Source organism: Chiloscyllium plagiosum, unplaced genomic scaffold (assembly GCF_037043375.1).
Source record: "Chiloscyllium plagiosum isolate Xiang-an unplaced genomic scaffold, Cpla_swu_hap1 HiC_scaffold_39, whole genome shotgun sequence".
NCBI classification, from domain to species: Eukaryota; Metazoa; Chordata; class Chondrichthyes; order Orectolobiformes; family Hemiscylliidae; genus Chiloscyllium; species Chiloscyllium plagiosum.
This window is the reverse complement of record NW_028270177.1, coordinates 42,392,393-42,413,195: the sequence shown is the minus strand read 5'-3', so window position 1 is coordinate 42,413,195 and position 20,803 is coordinate 42,392,393. Positions and strand designations below refer to the sequence as shown.

The window sequence follows — 20,803 nt, the reverse complement described above, 5'->3', positions numbered from 1 at the left end:
CTAACAAGTATACAGTTTTGGATACTGTAGGGGGGATGACTTACCAGGGGTAAGCAATGGGGCACAGGTCTCTGGCACAGAGTCTGTCCCTGATACTCAGAAGGGAAGGAGGGAGATGAGCACAGCATTAGTCACTGGGGACTCCTAAGTTAGGGGGACAGATAGGAGGTTCTGTGGGAGAGAGACTCACAGTTGGTTTGTTGCCTCCCAGGTGCCAGGGTTTATGATGTCTCAGATCATGTGGTTGGGATCCTGAAGGGAGAGGGGGAGCAGCCTCAAGACATGACCCACATAGGCACCAACAACATAGGTAGGAAAAGGAATGGGGATAGAAGGCAGAACTTCAGGGAGATATGGTGGAAGCTTAGAGGTAGAACCAATAGAATTGTTATCTCTGGTTTGTTACCCGTGCAGCGTGCTAGCGAGGTGAGAAATAGAAAGCGAGAACAGTTGAAAATGTGGCTACACGGTGGCACAGTGGTTAGCACTGCTGCCTCACAGCGCCAGAGACCCGGGTTCAATTCCCGCCTCAGGCGACTGACTGTCTGGAGTTTGCACATTCTCCCCGTGTCTGCGTGGGTTTCCTCCGGGTGCTCCGGTTTCCTCCCACAGTCCAAAAATGTGCAGGTCAGGTGAATTGGCCATGCTAAATAGCCCGTAGTGTTAGGTGCAGGGGTAAATGTAGGGGAATGGGTATGGGTGGGTTGCGCTTCGGCGGGTCGGTGTGGACTTGTAGGGCCGAAGGGCCTGTTTCCACACTGTAAAGTAATCTAATCTAATCTATAAGGAATGGGTGCAGGAGTCAGGGATTCAGATACCTGGATAATTGGGGCTCATTTTGGATTAGATGGGACATCTACAAACAGGATAGTCTATACCAGAGCCAGAGGGGGACCAATATCCAGGGAGGGAAATTTGCTAATGCTCTTTGGGAGGGTTTAAACTCATTCAGCAGGGATGGGAGCCTGATTTATAGCTCCAGTGTACAGGAGGTTGAGAGTAGTGAGGTCATAAATAAGGTATCTAGGTTGCAAGAATATACCAGTAAGCAGTAAGATGGTTTGCAAAGATGATTCTGGATAGGAATGAAAGCAACAGGGTAGGTTGTTATGGAGTCTTTAACTTTCCAAATATTGACTGGAAATGCTATAGTTTGAGTACTTTAGGTGGGTCAGTCTTTGTCCACTGTATGCAGGAAGGCCAACAAGAAGCGAGGCCACATTAGATTTGGTACTGGATAATGAAGCAGGCCAGATGTTAGATTTGGAGGTAGGTGAGCACTTTGGTGATAGTAACCATAATTCAGTTACATTTTGGTGATGTTGATCACAATTCAGTTACATTTACTCTAGCTATAGAAATGAATAGGTATATACCGCCGAGCAAGAGTTATAGCTGGGAGAAAGGCAATTATGATGTGATTAGGCAAGATTTCGGATGAGGAAGGAAACTGAAGGGGCTGGGCACAACTGAAATGTGGACCTTGTTCAAGGAATAGCCACTGCATGACTGTGATAATATATACCTGTCAGGCAGGAAGGAAGTGGTCGAGCGAGGGAACCATTATTTACTAAAGAAGTTGAATTCCTGGTCAAGAGGAAGAAGGAGGCTTATGTAAAGATGAGACGTGAATGCTCAGTTAGGGCATTTGAGAGTTACAGGTTAGCCAGGGAGGATCTAAAAAGAGAACTAAGAAGAGCCAGGAGGGGACATGAGAAGTCGTTGGCAGGTAGGATCAAGGAAGACGCTAAGGCTTTCTATAGGTATGTCAGGAATAAAAGAATGACTTGAGTAAGATTTGGCATGTCAAGGAGAGTGGGATATTGTGCATGGAGTCTGAGGAGATAGCAGGAATGGTAAATGAATATTTTCATCAGTTTTCCCACAGGAAAAAGGTAATGTTGTTGAGGATAACACTGAGGTACAGGTTATTAGACTAGACGGGATTGAGGTTTATGGGGAGGAGGTGTTAGCAATTCTGGAAAGCGTGAAAATAGATACATCCCCTGAGCTGGATGGGATTTTTCGAGAATTCTCTGGGAATCTTAGAATCCCTAGTGTGGGGACAGGCCCTTCTACCCAATAACCCCACACTGACCCTCCAATTTACCCCTGACTAATGCACCTACACATCCCAGAACACTATGGGCAATTTAGCACAGCCAATCCGCCTAACCTGCACATCTTTGGATTGTGGGAGGAAACCACAGCATCCGACGGAAACCCACACAGACACAGAGAAAATGTGCAAACTCCAAACAGACAGTCGCCTGAGGCTGGAATTGAACCCTGGTGCTGTGAGGCTGCAATGCTACCCACTGAGCCACTGTGCCACGTGGAAGCTAGGGAGGAGTTTGCAGATCCTTTGACCTTGCTCTTTATGCTTCATTATCTACAGGAATAGTGCCAGAACACTGGAGGATAGCAAATGTTGTCCTCATGTTCAAGAAGGGGAGTAGAGACAACCTTGGTAATTATAGACCAGTGAGCCTTACTACGGTTCTGGGTAAAGTGTTCGAAAGGATTATAAGAGATAGGATTTATAATCATCCAGAAAGGAATAACTTGATTAGAGATAGTAAGCACTGTTTTGTGAAGGATCAGTCATGCCTCACCATCTTCTTGAGTTCTTTGAGAAGGTGACCAAACAGGTGGATGAGGGAAAAATGGTTGATGTGGTGTATATGGATTTCAATACGGCATTTGATAAGGTTCCTTATGGTAGGCTATTGCAGAAAATATGGAGGCATGGGATGGGGGGGTGATTTAGCTGTTTGGATCAGAAATTGGCTAGCTGTAAGAAGACAGAGGATGGTGCTTGATGGGAAATGTTCATCCTGGAGGTCAGTTATTAGCGGTGTACCGCAAGGATTTGTTTTGGGGGTCACTGCTGTTTGTCATTTTCATAATTGACCTGGATGAGGGCATAGAAGGATGTAAATTTGTGGATGACACTAAGGTCAGTGGAGTTGTGGAGTCAGTGGAGAATATCTGTTTTACTGTGGAATAGCTACAGAGGGTTCCTCCACTGTCTGCCTAGACCTCTGAATGCCTGGGTACCCATTCTCTTTCTGCCTGTGGAGACGTAGCCTGTAGTGTGAGCACTTCTCTGTACATGCTTTCCATGATATGCTCAGCTTGGTGTCGCACCCACCAATCCAGCTCTGAAACATAAGCTTCCAGGAACTGCAGATGGAGACACAACTATACACACACTGGCCCCTTGCACTGGAAACATGCTCAAAATGTTGAGGTCTCTTGCCCTGACTTGCCCCTTTGGACTAAACCTTTTAAAAGGCTCTTAAAATAAAATAATATCAATTACTTTAGGAGCCTTCTTTCCTTTACCTCCTTAAAAATAAAATATAGCCCTTACAAACTATACCAAAATCAAAATAAAGACTTTTACAAACTATAAGTAATAATAGGAGTGCAAATACTCACCAGCCTGTACTCAACCTATCAGCAACTTCCACTTGTCCCATGTTACCTTTGAACCCTGATGTCATCTCAGGACCTAAGCAGCTGCTCCTTGTCAGATTCTCTCTCTCTCTCTGGTATTCTGCACTGTAAGGAGTTCCTAAAATCCTAAAAAATTCCTAAAAGACACTCTTATGCCCCAGATTCCCTAAGACCTTAGTTTTATTCTAAAGAACAAAAGTACTCACCAATGATAGAAAAGGAGAAACTGATCACCTCCTCCCTCTTTCACCTAACTCACTGTTTCACCAAACTCCAGTTACACTTGAATGCAACAAAGCAGCATTCCATTGCACTGCAGGTGGGGCAGGGAATGAGTTAGCAAGAGAGTTTGGTCCAATATGACAAGAAATGTCACCAAGCTTCGCAGCAGAAACCTCACCAAACCTTACACAACTGCATACCAAAAATAGTCCCACAAAAGCCATTTACCAAAATCTAATGTGCAATATCCTTACTGGTGAAAAGCAAAAGAACTGAAATGGCTTCTGTATCTCTTCATATAACTCCAAGTTTATGTGAGCAATATTTATTTCAGCAATAGCGAGTTTTTCTTTTTGATAAGAATTACCTCTAAATCTCAGGTATCTTGTTTCCATCCCTAGCACTCATGGCAGTATTTGTTCTTAGCCTGACAGCTGGTAGATTTACATCCTGGTCTGTTGTACTCTTTTTTTTTGTATCATGGATTTACCTCAACTTCCAGAAATATGCACAAATGTGTCCTTGTGACAATGAAAACACCTAGGCCTTCCACCCTCAGCACTTTCTTTTCTAGCCTGAGAAGATACTATTTTCCTCAAGAGTTTCCTTCTAGCTCAAAATATGTACATCTTCCAGTTTCATTTTAAGTCCTCATTGACTTGGTTTTCTCAATCCTAGCATGAGCATCAATCCACATCTGTGTCATGAACTATTGCTGCCTTTTCCTTCTGTCTCTCTTGGATCCCTGTAAACTGACCTGTCTATGAAGTTCAGACACATATTTCTAGGAAACCTTGTAACCCAGTCCTAAAATGTCTTCCCAGTCACCATTAAACTTGAAAGGGTTCAGAAAAGATTTACAAGGATATTGCCAGGATTAGAGGGTTTGAGCTATAGGGAGAGGTTGAATAGACTGGGGTTTTTGCCTAGAATGTCATTTGCCTAGAAGAAATAATACATTCTTTCCACCCTACTAGGCCCAGTCTTAAATTGGGGCTTTTTTTTCTGGAGCATCAGAGACTGGGGAGTTATCTGAAGGAGGTTTATAAAATCATGAGGGCATGGATAAGCCAAGATCTTTTTCCCATAATAGGAGAGTCCAAAACTAGAGGGCATAGGTTTAAGGTGTGATGAGAAGATTTAAAAGGGACCTAAGGGGCAATGTTTTCGAGCAGAGAGTAGTGCACATATGGAAGTGTGCTGCCAGAGGAGGTGGTGGAGGCTTCTATAATTACAACATTAAAAAGGCATCTGGATGAATATATGAATAGGAAGGATTAGGAGAGATATGGTCCAAATGCTGGCAAATGGGGATAGATAATTTAAAATAATCTGGTCAGTGCAGATGGGTTGGACCGAAGGATTTGTTGCCATGCTGTACATCTCTATGACTCTATACACCTTTCAAAGCTACCTCTCTTGCAGCATGAATCACTTGAATCTTGAATGCAATTAGAAACACTAATTAGCTATTGTTAAAACTCCTGACTCTGTTCCATTTGAAATCAAATGGGCAATTAAGTTCTAATTATTTACAAAAATGCATTTTTTTTCAATACCTTCATGGGACTTTGGAGATGTACAGGCTATCTGCTGTCTACACAAATATTTCTGGCATTGTCTACAAGTACACTGTGTATTTTCTTCCAATGAAAAGACTACTCCCTCTGTAATCTTAAAAATCAAACCATAATGTGACAAATTCCTTTCTTTGGTTATATGCAATTTGCACTACAAGCTTGAACTCTGTGAAATGGCATTATTTAGGAAAATGAAATTTTAATATTGCTGCATTTCACTGTTTCAAAACATTAATTACGTTCAGTAGGTCACTTAAAACAGTTCAGATTTTGCTGAAAAGAAGTTCTAGGGTGATAGTTAACTGTGAAGAAGACTTCAGGTCAGGCAGGGCTGCTAAAGGCAACTGTGTGGATTCTGGGCAGTTAGGTCTGAGAGACATCTCGAGTGGATGAATAGTACTGTGTCCTGCAATTCAGGTAATTCCTAGGAGTTGTGAAAACACCTTCATACAATTAATAGCAATGAACTACATGTAGTTGTGTTCAGGGACATCTAAGAGCTTGAAAGAAGGTGATACACAATTTCAATACAGCAGAGAGTGAGGTTGAAATCACAGAAGCAGTTTTTCTTCAATGTCTGAGCTCTGACAACAAAGCTGGGGCAGAACTTGCTAGGTGATGCTTGTTTAGAGTGGTGTTGGAAAAGCACAGCAGATCAGGCAGCATCCGAGGGTGGAGAGATAAATGGGAGGGAGATGGGGCTGGGAAGAAGGGTAGCTAAGAGAGCAATAGGTGGATGGAGGTGGGGATGAATGTGATAGGTCGGAGAGGAGGGTGGAGCAGATAGGTGGGAAAGAAGATTGGCAGGTAAGACAAGTCATGAGGATGGTGCAGAGATGCTCCCTGAAAGGCTCTGCGAGAAGGTGATCAGTCTCCCCGATGTAGAGGAGACCACATCAGGAGCAACGGACACAACAAATGACATTTGTGGAAGTGCGGGTGAAACTTTGATGGATGTAGAAGGCTCCTTTGGGGCCTTGGATGGAGGTGAGGGGGGGAGATGTGGGCGCAGGTTTTGCAATTCCTGTGGTGGCAGGGGAAGGTGTCTCCTGGAGACTGGACGCCTTTTCGCAGAGCGCTTTAGGGAACATCTCTGGGACATCCGCACCAATCAACCCCACCGCCCCGTGGCTGAATATTTCAAAGCCCCCCTCCCACTCTGCCGAGGACTTGCAGGCCCTGGGCCTCATTCACCACCATTCCCTCACCGCCCACTGCCTGGAGGAAGAACGCCTCATCTTCCACCTCGGAACACTTCAAATCCAGGGTATCAATGTGAACTTCACCAGTTTCCTCATTTCCCCTCCCCCCACCTTAACCGAGTTCCAACCTTCCAGCTCAGCACCATCCTCATGGCCTGTCCTACCTGCCAATCTTCTTTCCCACCTATCCACTCCACCCTCCTCTCCAACCTATCCCCACCTCCATTCACCTATTGCACTCTTAGCTACCTTCTCCCCAGCCTCACCCCCCTCCATTTATTTTTCCACTCTGGAGATTCCCAGCCTCATTCCTGATGAAGAGCTCCTACCCAAAACGGCGATTTTCCTGCTCCTCGGATGCTGCCTGACCTGCTGTGCTTTACCAGCATCACTTTAATCGTAACTCTGACCTTCAGCATCTGCAAGTCCTCACTGTTTGATGCTATTTGATTCGTTCATCTATCATGGCGGCATGGTGGCTCAGCGGTCAGCCGGGGATCCACACTTGATTCGAGCCTCAGTCTATGTGGAGTTTGCACATTCTCCCCGTGTCTGCCTGGGTTTCCTCTGGGTGCTCCGGTTTCCTCCCACAATCCAAAGATGTGCAGGTTAAGTGAATTGGCCATGCTAAATTGCCCATAGTGTTTAAGGGTGTGTAAGTTAGGTGCATTAACCAGGGTAAACATAGAGTAATAGGATAGGGGAATGGGTCTGGATGGGTTACTCTTCGGAGGGTCAGTGTGGACTTGTTAGGCCAAATGTCCTGTTACCACACTGTAGGTATTCTACAATTGTCTGCTACACATATTTGCCTCAGCTTAACGTTGGGATGATGGGATATTTCTGTTTTTTGCACAATCCAAGTTTTTGTCAATAATCTTTGCATGTTTCCTTAATTAAGCTAAAAAAAGAGGGGCAAGTTAATAAAATCATGAAGGGCATTGATAGGGTTAATAGCCAAGGTCTTTTCCCCATGGTAGGGGAATCCAAAACTAGAGGGCATAGGTTTAAGTTGAGAAAGAAAAGATTTAAAAGGAACCTAAGGGGCTTTTTTTTTCCACACAGAGAGTACTGTGTGTGTGGAATGAGCTGCCAGAGGAAGTGGTGGACACTGGTATGATTACAACATTTAAAAGGCATCTGAATGGGTACATGAATCAGAATGGTTTAGAAGGATATAGACTAAATGCTGGCAAATGGGACTAGCTTAATTTAGGATAATTGCCCATGGTGTTCAGGGATGTGTAGGTTAGGTGCAAAGTTAAAAATCATACAACACCAGGTTATAGTCCAACAGGTATACTTGGAAGCGCTGCTCTTTCATCAGGTGGTTCATCAGAGCAACCACCTGATGAAGGAGCAGCGCTCCAAAAGTAGTGCTTCCAAATAAACCTGTTGGTCTATAACCTGGTGTTGTGTGATTTTTAACTTTGTACACCTAGTCCAACACCGGCATCTCCAAATCATAGGTTAGTTGCATTAGTCAGGAGTAAATATGGAGTAATAAGGTAGGGCAATGGATGAGGTGCTTTTTGAAGGGTCGGTGTGGACTTGTTGAGCCAATGGGCCTGTTTCCACACTGTAGGGATTCTATGACAGCATCTGCAGTCTTCATTTTCTCCTAGTTTATCACAGATACAACTTCATAGAGTCATAGAGATGTAAAGCAGGGAAACAGACCCTTTGATCCAACTTGTCCATGCCAATCAGAAATCCATTATCCTTATTATTTGTTTTAGGATATCTGATTGGCATGGACAAGTTGGATCAAAGGGTCTGTTTCCCTGCTTTATATCTCTATGACTCTATGAAGTTGTATTTGTGATAAATAGGAGAAAGTGAGGACTGCAGATGCTTTCATAGAATCCCTACAGTGTGGAAACAAGCCCGTTGGCTCAACAAGTCCACACTGACCCTCCAAAAAGTAACTCACCCATTTCCCTATCCTATTATGCCACATTTACTCCTGACTGATGCAACTAACCTACACATTCCTGAACATTATGGGCAATTTAGCATGGCCAATTTACCTAACCAGCACATCTTTGGTTTTTGGGAGGATACCAGAGCACCTGGAGTAAACTCACGCAGACATGGGGAGAATGTACAAACGCCACACAGACAGTTGCCCGAGTCTGGAATCGAACCCGGGTCACTGGCGCTGTGAGGCAGCAGTGCTAACCACTGAGCCCACTGTGCTGCCCCTGGAGATGTTGGAGATCAGAGGCGAAAAGTGTGGTGCTGGAAAAGCACAGCAACTCAGGCAGCATCTGAGAAGGAGGAGAGTCGACGTTTCGGGCATAAGCCCTTGATCAGGAATGTGGGACAGGAAAGGGAGCTGAGAGATAAAAAGAAGGGTGTAGGTGGGAGGAAGGTAGCTGGGAAGGCATTAGGTAGATGTAGGTGAGGGGTGATAGTGATAGGTCGGCAGAGAGGGTGGAGGGGAGAGGTGGGAAGGAAAATGGACAGGTAGGACAGTTTAAGACAGCAGTGCTGACTTGGAAGGCTGGATCTGGGATAAGGTGGACCTAACGAGGGAGTCAGAGGGAATGGTCTCTGCTGAACACAGATAGGGATGGGGAGGGGAATATATCTCTAGTGGTGAGATCTGATTGCAAGTGACAGAAATAGCAGATGATAATGCGCTGTGTTCGGAGGTTGGTGGGGTGGAAGGTGGTGACCGGAGGTGGGGTTTCGGGTTGGGGGTGGGGGGAAGGCTCTATCCTTGTTGTGGTTGGAGGGGTTCAAGAATGGAACTGCAGGAAGTGGTGGAGATGCACTGCAGGGATTGTTGATCATGTGGAAGGGGAAATTGCAGTTCTTGAAATAGGAGGCCATCTGGGATGTCCTGGAGTGGATTTGCGCCTCCTGGGAGCAGATATGGTGGAGGCAAAGGAATTGGGGGTAAAGTATTGTGTTTTATAGGGGGGTGGAATGGGAGGATGTATAGTCCAGGTAGCTGTGGGAGTCGGTGATTTTGAAACAGATGTCCATGAGTCGGTCACCGGAGATTGAGACAGAGAGGTCCAGGATGGGGGTGAGGGAGATGTCTAAGATAGTCCAGGTGAACTTAAGGTCAGGATAGAAGGTAGTGGTGAAGTTGATGAACTGTTCAACCTCTGTAGCAGAGGAAAAGGTTGGGAGTGGTGCCAGGGTAAGACCAGAAGGTGGACTGTTCCACGTATTCCTTGAAGATGCAGGCATAGCTAGGGCACATGCACGTGTCCATGGCTATCCCTTTGGTCTGAAGAAAGTGGGAGAAGTTGTTGAGGGTGAAGACCAGTCCGCCAATCGAATGAGTGTGTCAGTGGAGGGGTACTGGTTGGGTCAGCGGGAGACAAAGAAACAGAGGGCTTGGAGGCCTTATCAGTGGGTCCAAATACTCCATACAATCATCACAGAAATTCCTAGATGACATCAACAACATAAATATAGACAAGGATGAAGCAATGGTCTCACTCGCTGTAATGGCACTGTTCACTTCAATTGACAAAACTCTAGCCAGAAAGACAATAGCCAACTTCCTGGATAAACAGAACAGACGACACAACTGGAAACAAGGACTGCATGCTCAAACTACTAGACCTGTGCTTGACAACGCACTTCACATTCAACAACTAAATATATGAACAGCTCAATGGAACACCTATGGGCTCACCCATCTCTGGGCTTATAGTGGAAGTGGTGATGCAAAGACTGAAAGAAATACCCTTCCACAAATCTGACCCAAACTCTGGATCAGATACATGGACAACACTTTTGTAATTATTAAGAAAATAGAGATCAAGAACACACACTGGATTATCATAACCATGCTCACATGGATCAGACTTACAAGAGAGGAGGAAACCAAGAACCAACTCCCATTTCTGGATGTGATGGTAGAAAGAACACAGAACAATGACTGCCCCACAAGAGTGTATAGGAAAGCCACACACACGGACCAGATCCTGAACTACAATAACAACCACCCGAACACATACAAGAGAAGTTGCACTAGGACTCTGTTCAAAATGGCTACAACACACTGTAGCACTCCCAATCTGCAAAGAGAAGAACTGATTCTTCACCATGAACTGCATCTTCATCCCTGTAACTTCATCTGCAGATGCCTAACAGACAAACAACAAACAAGGACATGCCATGACTCAACACACCAGCCATGCTACCTTGTATAAAAAAAAAATCTTAGAACTAACAGCCAGACTTCTCCAACTGCTCAGATTCATGACAGCCCATAAACCGACAGGCACACTCACCAGGACAAAAGACCCTGTACCCAACATGTGCAAAACTAACGTAATTTATAATATTCCATGCAAAGACTGCATGAAACACTATACAGAGGAACCTTGATTATCCGAAGGACATGGGCAGGGAGTATTTGGCTTGGATAATCAAATGCCGGATAATCGATGTCGGATAACATAGTTAGCCACACATCGAGACTTTGCAACCTTGTTCAGATCATCCGAAATTTGGTCAACCAAATGTTGGATAATCGAGGTTCCTCTGTATAGGACAAACAGGCAGACAATAAGCAATCTGCATCCACGAACACCAACTAGCCATGATCGCCACGACCAGCTGTCCCTAGTAGCCACGCACACAGATGACAAGGACCACAAATTCGACTGGGACAACACAACGATCATAGGACAAGACCTAAACAGAGATCAGCCAGAGAATTTCTAGAAGCATGGCACTCATCTATAGATTCCATCAACAGACAGATAGGCCTAGACCCAAGAGACCAGCCACTACAATGAATAACCAGAACCAGCAACTGGAAGCAGCAGGAACGTAACCAAACAAATTCCAGAAGACACAGTATAACAACACTTCACAGGAGGCTCCAAAGGACTGAAGATGTCACCTAGACGGGGGATGAAACATCTGCAAATCAACTTCCCAACTCGGCAAACACACCCACAACTACGGCAGTTATTCTTTATTGATGAAAGAAGCTTGGTTGAATTATTTCAAATACTAAATCAATGGTACTAGTGTAGGTTTAGAGTAGTTTTTTTTGTCAGTGCGAGTTTGATGGGCTGAAGCATGCATTCTGTACTGTATAATTCTATGAATCGACGGTATAGTTTCAAGCCTATGTAATTGGCCGTATCACCACCATAGTTAAATTTTAAAATTTGTTGTGTTGGGTAAAGTGTGAGACTAGAAATCAGTGACCCCGCCAGCCTTGCTTGTAACACCAGATTTACTGTCGATAGTGCTCCAAAATTCTAACACTGTCACCAAGACAGAAACATCTGATAAAACATTTGAAACATAACCAAAACGGCAATCAGAAATAAATCAGGTAGTTTTAACCCCAATGACTAATATGCTTGAATCGGATGCAATATTAAATATTCTAAATTCTAAGCCTGACCCCAACCCATGTCAAAATCATTCATTTCAGCATTTAACAAAGACTGATCAGGAATGGGAGGCAATAAATCAGCTCAAAGAATGAGGGCGCAAGAACATGGTGGAAAGGGTGAACAATTATTTGAAAGAATGCAGGTGAATTCATAGAAGACTTTTGGTCTTTGCGTGTTTCCAGTTTAACAGAACAATTTAACTAATAGATTTCCCAAGTATCAAAAAGAAGGGCAAGTCAAAGTGAGAAGGATCATATCTATCAAGTTTTGACAACACTTGAGGAAGAGCAGGAATATTTCCATCATTGCCCAATAATAAAACAGTACCCTGCAATCTCCAACACATACCCTGTGGTATATTAAACAATCTCTCACAATCTCCGACCTGTACCCATCTTCCCTGAATTCACCCCTACCATCTTGCCCTGATCAAATCCCAAAACCTCTGAAATTGTTCACTTCCTTGCCATCCAGACCTTGACCCCTTTACTGAAAGCCTTGCATAAAAATAAAACTCTCAGACATGAGCGGTTCCATCTTTTGAATCAAATACACCTGACAAATTTCCCAAATTATCCATCCCTCTTCAGATGGGTGTCAATAAGCCTTGGCATTGACCTATTCCCTGCCACTATTTAACACCTAAGTACACCACGTTCTAACAACACAACCCAATTTTCAATAAATTACTCCACTGTCTCAATATTATTACTTAGCAAGTGACTCACTGCATTCATCCTTTTTTTAAATTCATTTGTGTAGGCATCAATGACTGGGCCATCATTTTTGTCGTGAACTGAGTGGCTTGCTGAGCTACTTCAGAGGACAGTTATGAATCAACCATGTTGCTGTGGATTTGAGGTCACATGTAGGGCAGACCAGTTAATGAGGAGGGCAGATTTCCTTCCCAAAAGTGAATTTAGTGAATCGGTGGGATTTTACTGCAAACAACGATGGATAAATGGTTGCAATTAGACTAGCTTTTAACTTCAGATTTTCTTTCCTCAGTTCAAATGTCACCACTACCATGGTGGAATTCAAACCCATGTCCCCAGAAAATTAGGGGTTCTGGATTAATAGTCCAGTGACACTACCATTATGCAACAGCCTTTCCCTTACACACAAATCTTCATTACAGAAGTAGTACCTGAAAATTAGTGAAATATGACAGGCCTCACCATGTGCTTGCATTTTGGTCCTCACAAGTGCCAGAGGATAACTGCCCAGCTGACCACAGGTGCTAGAGATGGTGCCACAGCCAAGATGAACAATGATTCCAGGGTCACTTGGGTTTTGGCCGTATCTCTGGCAGTAGGCTTTCTTCACACTCTTGATTGAATATGAATAAAATACACAAATAAAAAATAATTCAAACACGGAAAGGAGCAGATACTAAGTTTAAATATAAGGTACTTACAATCAGGTCAGTTCACAAATCTGCAGTGTATGCTTTCAGTTACATTATTGTGTTGATGTATAGGCTAAACAGCTGTCACTGGGATCTAGGAACTGTGGGAAGATGGATGTGTGAAATATCCCTGTTAGGACACTTATCTTTAGCCTTGGACCTTGTCTAGTTGCTGGAGAGTTTTGAGTATAATTAAGAGTATGACATGACATTGAATGCTTTCTTACTGATAGGCATCAGTGATAGGACAGCAAAGATGGGTGGAGAGGATTCGGACAAGGTCCCCTCATTTTTGTCTTTATGTTTGTAGAAGTGACTGGCTGGGGATCAACAAGTCATGTATATGATACTGACAGAGAAGTGACTCAATTGCATAGTCAGCATTTTCTGGCATTTATATAGGACACATATCACTTCTAACCACTATCCAAATCTGTCAATAACCATGCACACTTGACCAAAGAGTAAAGGGCAAGTGAGAAGATTGAGTCAATATTTTGGAGGTCATTTCCCCTTTTATTAATAAACACAAAATGTTGCACATGCTGAACATGTGAAAACCAAACTGCTGGAGAAACTCAGCAAGTCTAGCAGACCAAGATTCTCCAGTTCTTTTTGGCTTATATTTGAGATCTCCAGAATTGCAGATTTGTTTTATATTAGAGCTGGGAAACACTCCGGCTCTGAAGATACATGGTGGGAGCAGATAAAGGTTATGAGGAGGCAGCATGGCATAAACTGTGAAGAGGCAGCATGGCACAGGCCATGTGCAGAACCACATGACAGGGTACCAATGACGAGGTCTTATGGAACAGCAGTCTAAGGAGGCTGCATGGTAATTTTCAAATTACTTCTGGGCCAAGAGCACCACAATTCCATGTATTCTCACTGACACTGGACCAAATATCCAAATTACATTACTTATAAGGAATAGATTTTACAGGGACACAATTTCATGCAAATCTATTGTATTTATTTTGAAACTTACTTCATATACAGTAAGCTCAATCCCAGCATAAGGAATGATGCCCAGAAGGTTTGGAATGTATCCTACATAAAGGGCAGAGATGCCTTCATTTTTGATAAGGATCCTTGCACAGTCCATGATGCCCTTGTACTCGCCCGTGTGCCCCAATGCAAGTCTTGTCTTCAGTACCTAAAGTTCAGAAAAGAAGCAAGCACTTCTTGTCAGACTGTCAGTGATGATAGATGTTGAGATTTCATTTCATTTTGTTGTTTTTGGGTTAGAGGGAATTTCCAAATGTAACAGACAAAATAAAATTCCAGAGATTTTACCAAGCTGCAGACATTTACAGCAATTCAAAATATCCCAGGGACAGTGTTGGTGAGAGCTGTGCATTTGATATGACTTATCAACAAAACTAAAGTTCATGGAATTGAAGGGGGTGTGGCATTGTGGATGAAAAAATTATCTAAGTAATATTGAATGGTTGATTTCCAGACTGCAACGAGGTATGCGACAGGAGTCAATATCAAAGATATATATTCATTGCTTGGCCACAGAGGGCATCATCATAAAGTTTGCACATAAAATGAAACACAAGAACAGGGACATGCAGTCTTTGATAGCACTCAAACATACTGGTAATATGAGCAAGTACGTGGAAGATAAAATCTAATGCAGATGAGTGTGAAATGATACATTTAATTTAGGAAGACTGAGGAAAGGCAAAATGGTACAGATGCAGGGATCCTGGGCTTTTGAGTACAAAAAGCAAGGAATTTAAGATCTCAGCTGGAATATTGTATGGAATTCTGGACATCACAGTGAAGGACTTGCAGATGCTAAAGATCAGGTTAACTGGTATCAGTGATGAGAGATCAGTATTATGTAGAAGGGCTGGAGAAGTTGGATTGTTCTCTATGTAGAGGGAATGTTAAAGCAAGATATTGTTACATTGTAAAAATGAAGTATTTTAATAAACAGTTTCTAGTGACATTCAAATTAGTACCAAAGAAAATAGATTAAAGCTAAAATTAAAGAATAATTGATCTGCATAGCATTCAAAAGAGGCTGTTAAACTCATCACATCTGTACAAGGTCATTCAAAGTACATTCCAGTTAGCTCACTCTCCACTTTTTCTACATACTCTAGAATGTTTTTTTTCTCTGGCAAGTTTTTAGTAAATCACTTTTTGAAGGAATCTGAACCCACCACCGAAGTTGCATAAAAGCTGTTCCTTGTATTTCTCCTGGTTCTTCTGTTGATTGTCCTAAATCTGTTCAGTCGAGTTATTGACCTCTTAAGCTAATGAAAACAGTACAAGAACAGCAGCATAGTGATTTTCTTACTGCATATATAATACATAGGGCTCAGAAGAGATTTATCACCATGATGAAAGGTTTGAGTTATAAAAAAAGACTAGATAGTCTGGGACTTTTTCACTGGAGCATAGGAGGTTGATGAGTGTTCTTATAGAGGCTTATAAACTCATGAGGGGTATAGATACATTTAATGGTAGGTGTCTTTTCCCTAGGTTGGGGGTTTTCAAGACTGAGGGCATGTTATTAAGGTGAGAGGAAAGAGCTTTTTAAAAAAAGGGACTGTTACAAATTCTTCCTGCGGTGGTACCATGACTCGTGTTTCTGCCAGTGGGAGGTGACTCAATGCATCCATATTTGCTACTTGGGTCCTGGATGGTGTTCCAACTTGCAATTATATGCACTTAGTATTAGAGACCACCTTTGAATTCGGTCTGAGATTATGGGCAGCATTGTCTTTCCCTTTTTAACTAGACCTAGCAGGGATTTGTTGTACTTTATTATTACAAATATATATATCGTAAAGGTATTGGTGGAACTTCCTGCTGAGTTATTGACCTCTTAAGCTAATGAAAAGCTAATGAAATTGGAGTGGCACAGTGGCTCAGCGGTTAGCACTGCTGCCTTACAGCACCAGTGACCCGGGTTCGATTCCAGACTCGGGCAACTGTCTGTGTGGAGTTTGCACATTCTCCCAGTGTCTGCGTGGGTTTCCTCCGGGTGCTCCGGTTTCCTCCCACAGTCCAAAGATGTGCAGGTCAGGTGAATTGGCCATGCTAAATTGCCCATAGTGTTAGGTGCATTAGTCAAAGGGGAATGGTTCTGGGTGGGTTACTCTTCGGAGGATCAGTGTGGACTTGTTGGGCCGAAGGGCCTGTTTCCACACTGTAGGGAGTCTAATCTAATCTAAAAAAATGACTGCCAAACTTTCCTTCTCTATCTGGGCAAAATTTACACTCTACATTAGCCAAAGTCCTGAATACATACACTGTTTGACATTCCACTTCACTGGGCCACCAATGAGCTTATAATAACCCAATGCCATTGAGGGAGAGATCAGATGTCAAAACCAGATCTTACTGTGCCATAGTTATCATAAGGATCATAGTGTACCTTCGAGGATAATAGCTGTTTCCTCATTTGCCTGAGGACTATGGCTTCGCTCTGGGAACATTTCCAAGGCTGATATTTTTAAGAGTTGATGTAAAGGTGCCTAGATAGAGACCAGGTTATGTATGAACTTTCTATTGTAGTTCACCAGCCTTAGGAAAGAACAAGTTTTGAGAAGATTTGTAGCTCAGGTTGAGGTTCTGGATGTAGGTTTGCTCGCTGAGCTGGAAGGTTCATTTCCAGACACTTTGTCACCCTACTAGATAACATCTTCAATAGGCTTCCAGGCGAAGTACTTCTGATGATTCCTGCTTTCTATTTATATGTTTGGGTTTCTTTGGGTTGGTGATGTCATTTCCTGTTCTTAGGTCTTCCTAGGAAAGACCTAAGCTCCGGTGCAAATGTGGGAGCCAAGACACCTTTGATCAACCTCAACTTATTTTTCACTGGGTCGCCGAATCTATAACCCAAGTAGGTCATTTGGGGTGCCTGGAACATGCATTTTTTCCTTCTAAGTGCACACCTGCCTGGGAGAAATGTCTATGAATCATGTCCAAGATCTCTAAGTGTTCCTTACTTGTCTTCCCTGTTATTAGCGCATAGTCTAGATAAATAGCAATCTGGGAGTGTACCAGTAAAATGTTCTCCATTGGCCACTGAAAAAGTGCAGAGGCTCGTGATACCCCAAATGGCAGTTTCGTATATAAATACAAACCCTTATGGGTGTTAATTGTAGCTTACGTCTGGGAATCCTTGTTGAACTGCAATTGCAAGTACTCATGGTTTATATCCAGCGTTGTAAAGGATAGCACCCCTGCCAGCTGTGTGGATAAATCATCTATGCGAGAGATTGGGTATTTACCCAGCTGCAAAAAATGGTTTCCCACTGTTTAAAATTGTTAGAAAGGCAACCGAACCACTAGTCAACTGTGGTGTTCCATTTCCTGTTGCCCATTTCACAAACTGGACTGGTTTGATGATTCTTTTGCTTTCCGGTCTTCTGATTTCTGCCTCTACTTTTGCCCACAAGGCAAAAGGTACTGGGTGGGCCTTGCAGAATCGTGGAATTGCTTTCTTGTCAACATAAAAGATTGCCTTAGCTCTTTTGATAGTCCTGAGATCTACCTGAAAATTTCCTGGCATTTAATTAGGACTTCACTCAGGCAACCATTTTCTAACATACAAAATGATCAGAGGATTAGATCGAGTGGATAGTGAGAGCCTTTTTCCTTGGATGGTGACGGCTAGCATTAGGGGACAAAGCTTTAAATTGAGGGGTGGTAGATGTAGGACAGATGTCAGAGGTAGGTTCTTTACTCAGAGAGTAGTAGGGGTGTGGAACGCGGTGCCTGCAACAGTAGTAGTCTCCCCAACTTTAAGGGCATTTAAATGGTCATTGGATAAACATATGGATGATAACGGAATAGAGTAAAGATTAGATGAGCTTCAGATTGGTTTCATAGGTCGGCGCAACATCAAGGGCCGAATGACTTGTACTGCACTGTAATGTTCTATGTTCTAATCAAAAGATGTTGCATCAATCTGGATGAATCTTTCTCAACCAATTCTGCCCCATCAAGCTTGGGCCTGAGTCTTTTACTACCATCAGTGACAACTTAACCAGCTGCTTCTTATGAGAAACTGCAACTCAAGTTAGAACATAGAACAGTACAACACAGTGCAGGTGCTTTAGCCCTCAATGATGTGCCGAGCATTTATCCTACTCTAAGATCAAACTACCTACATATCTTCCATTTTACTATCATCCATGTGCCTCTTCAAAACTCGTTTAAATGTCCCTCATGTCTCTGACTCTACTACCACTGCTGGCAGGGCATTCCACGCACCCGCCACTCTGAGTAAAGAACCTACCTCTGACATCTCCCCTAAACCTTGCTCCAATCACCTTAAAATTATGCCCCCCTGTGATAGCCATTTCTGCCCTGGGAAAAAGTCTCTGGCTACCCAGTCTAACTATGCCTCTCATCATCTTGTATGCCTCTATCAAGTCACCTCTCATCTTTCTTCATTCCAATGAGAAAAGCCCTAGCTCCCTCAACCTTTCTTTATAAGACATGCCCTCCAGTCCAGGCAGCATCCTGGTAAATCTCCTCTACACCTTTTCTAAAGCTTATGTATCCTTCCTATAATGAGGTGACCAGAACTGAACTCAATATTTCAAGAGTGGTCTAACTAGGGCTTTATAGAGCTGCAGCATAACCGCATTGCTCTTAAACACAATCCCCTTGCTAATGAAAATGTGTTGCTGGAAAAGCGCAGCAGGTCAGGCAGCATCCAAGGAACATCCAAGAAGGGCTTATCCCCGAAACATTGATTCTCCTGTTCCTTGGATGCTGCCTGACCTGCTGCGCTTTTCCAGCAACACATTTTCAGCTCTGATCTCCAGCATCTGCAGTCCTCACTTTCTCCTTGCTAATGAAAGCCAACAAACCATACAAACAAGCCTATCAATTTGGGTGGCAACTTTGAGGGATCTATGACATGGACCACAAGATCCCTCTGTAAAGTTGTATCTTTAATCTGTAAAGGTTCCCTGGCAAAAGATTCTCAGTCTAGCTGAGTCTTGCACAAGCTTAGGGGTTGAAATCCACAGTGAATTTTGTGAAAGATTAGTTTTGCGATCACTGAAATGTCTGCGCCAGTATTGACTTCCATTGGAACCTGGTGACCATTTATGCAACTGTTCTAAACCAAATGTAGGAGGACTTCCTGGGGTGTGCTCCTGGATATTGGACTATGAATTCTATTATTCAATTCAGGTCTCGTGGGATTCCTTTACTGTCTTGGGTCTGTATACCAACAACAAATATAACAGCTTGCTGTCCCACATCCTGAAGACAATTTTATCCTTTTGGCTGAGGCTTGGCTTTGTTTTGGGGTTTTGCTGTGGGCTGACCAAGAATCCCTCTTTTCAGATATGTCCTGGGTGAGTCTATACCATTGCCTTCAATCTTTTGTTGTTCCCCACCTTAGTTAGAGTGGCGAGGCTGTCTACTTCCATTAGAATACCATGTAACTCATATGCTCCACTTGCCACATATTCAAAAGATAAAGCCAGTTGCGGTGCCTGTTAGAAGTCTAGATGGGCTTCAGCTAGTAGGCACTTTTGCATGGTTACACCTTTAATCCCACATACCAAACAGTTCCTCAGCATCTCATTAAGTACTAAACCACATACATGCCTCTGTCAGTCACCTTAGCCTAGTCAAAAGTCCCCATACAGAGTCCCCTGGTTCTTGAATTGATGATTAAAACCTATAGTATTTTAGAATTAGTGGAAGTTTGGGGTCTTAACATTGCTTTCCTAAATTCAACTGCACTTGAAAGGATTTAGTTTCTGATACTTCAAGAAAAGTTAGGCTCCTAATATCCAAAAGAGCTCCATAAGCTGTCAGGAGGATTACTTGTTGCTTCTTGTCTGCCCCAATGTCATTTGCCTATGCATTCTTTCCACCTACTAGGCCCAGTCTTAAATGGCAGGATTGAAGAGTCATGCTTCCCAAATAATGGCATGATGCTTACCCCAATTCAAACACGACGATTGTGAGGAAATTTTTTCAAGAGTGTGCTTTTCTCTTGTTGCACTGAAACAAGTTCACAGAGGCCAATATCCCATCACCAAGTCACCCATTACTTACACATGGAAAATCCTTGATACTGATCCAGCTTCCTCAGACCCAGCTCTCAAGAGTGAACAGAACTTCTGACACACTTGTTTATATGTCAGCCAGAGCTCCCTGACTGGACCAAACTAACAGCCTCAGTCAGGGAATTTATATTCTATGTCATCCATCTGGCTGACCTCATTAAAAGCATTACTCTGCCTACCATTAATTTTCAAAGCATTGTGTGCTTTTAGATTTATTTTGATAGCATTGTTCTTCAATCTTTCCTCTTCGATGGAATATATTATGAATGAGTTTAAGAAGTTACTTACAGATTCACATTTCTCACTTGCAAACTGAATGTCATATTCACTTTCTGACTCCATAAATTTGACAGACCTGATAAAAGACATGGGAAGAGGCACACCAGGCTGAATTGCCTCAGTCGCTGCTGTAAGATTCTGTGATTCTAATCTAGGATTCTAAAACATAGACTCCTGCTTCAGTTGTTATATGTTGACTTGC

General features: G+C 43.0%; 1 protein-coding gene across 2 annotated transcripts in view; it reads right to left on the bottom strand.

Annotated features, from left to right (window-relative positions):
- Positions 1 to 20,803, bottom strand: part of LOC122541109 (mitochondrial adenyl nucleotide antiporter SLC25A23-like) — a 116,606-nt gene that overhangs the window by 15,292 nt on the left and 80,511 nt on the right. For both annotated transcript variants that reach the window (XM_043677674.2, XM_087981172.1), the window contains 2 exons: positions 14,247 to 14,414; positions 13,029 to 13,179 (listed from right to left, as the gene is read on the bottom strand). In XM_043677674.2, coding sequence (XP_043533609.1) covers positions 13,029 to 13,179; positions 14,247 to 14,414 — 319 coding nt within the window. The remainder of the gene's footprint in view (positions 1 to 13,028; positions 13,180 to 14,246; positions 14,415 to 20,803) is intronic.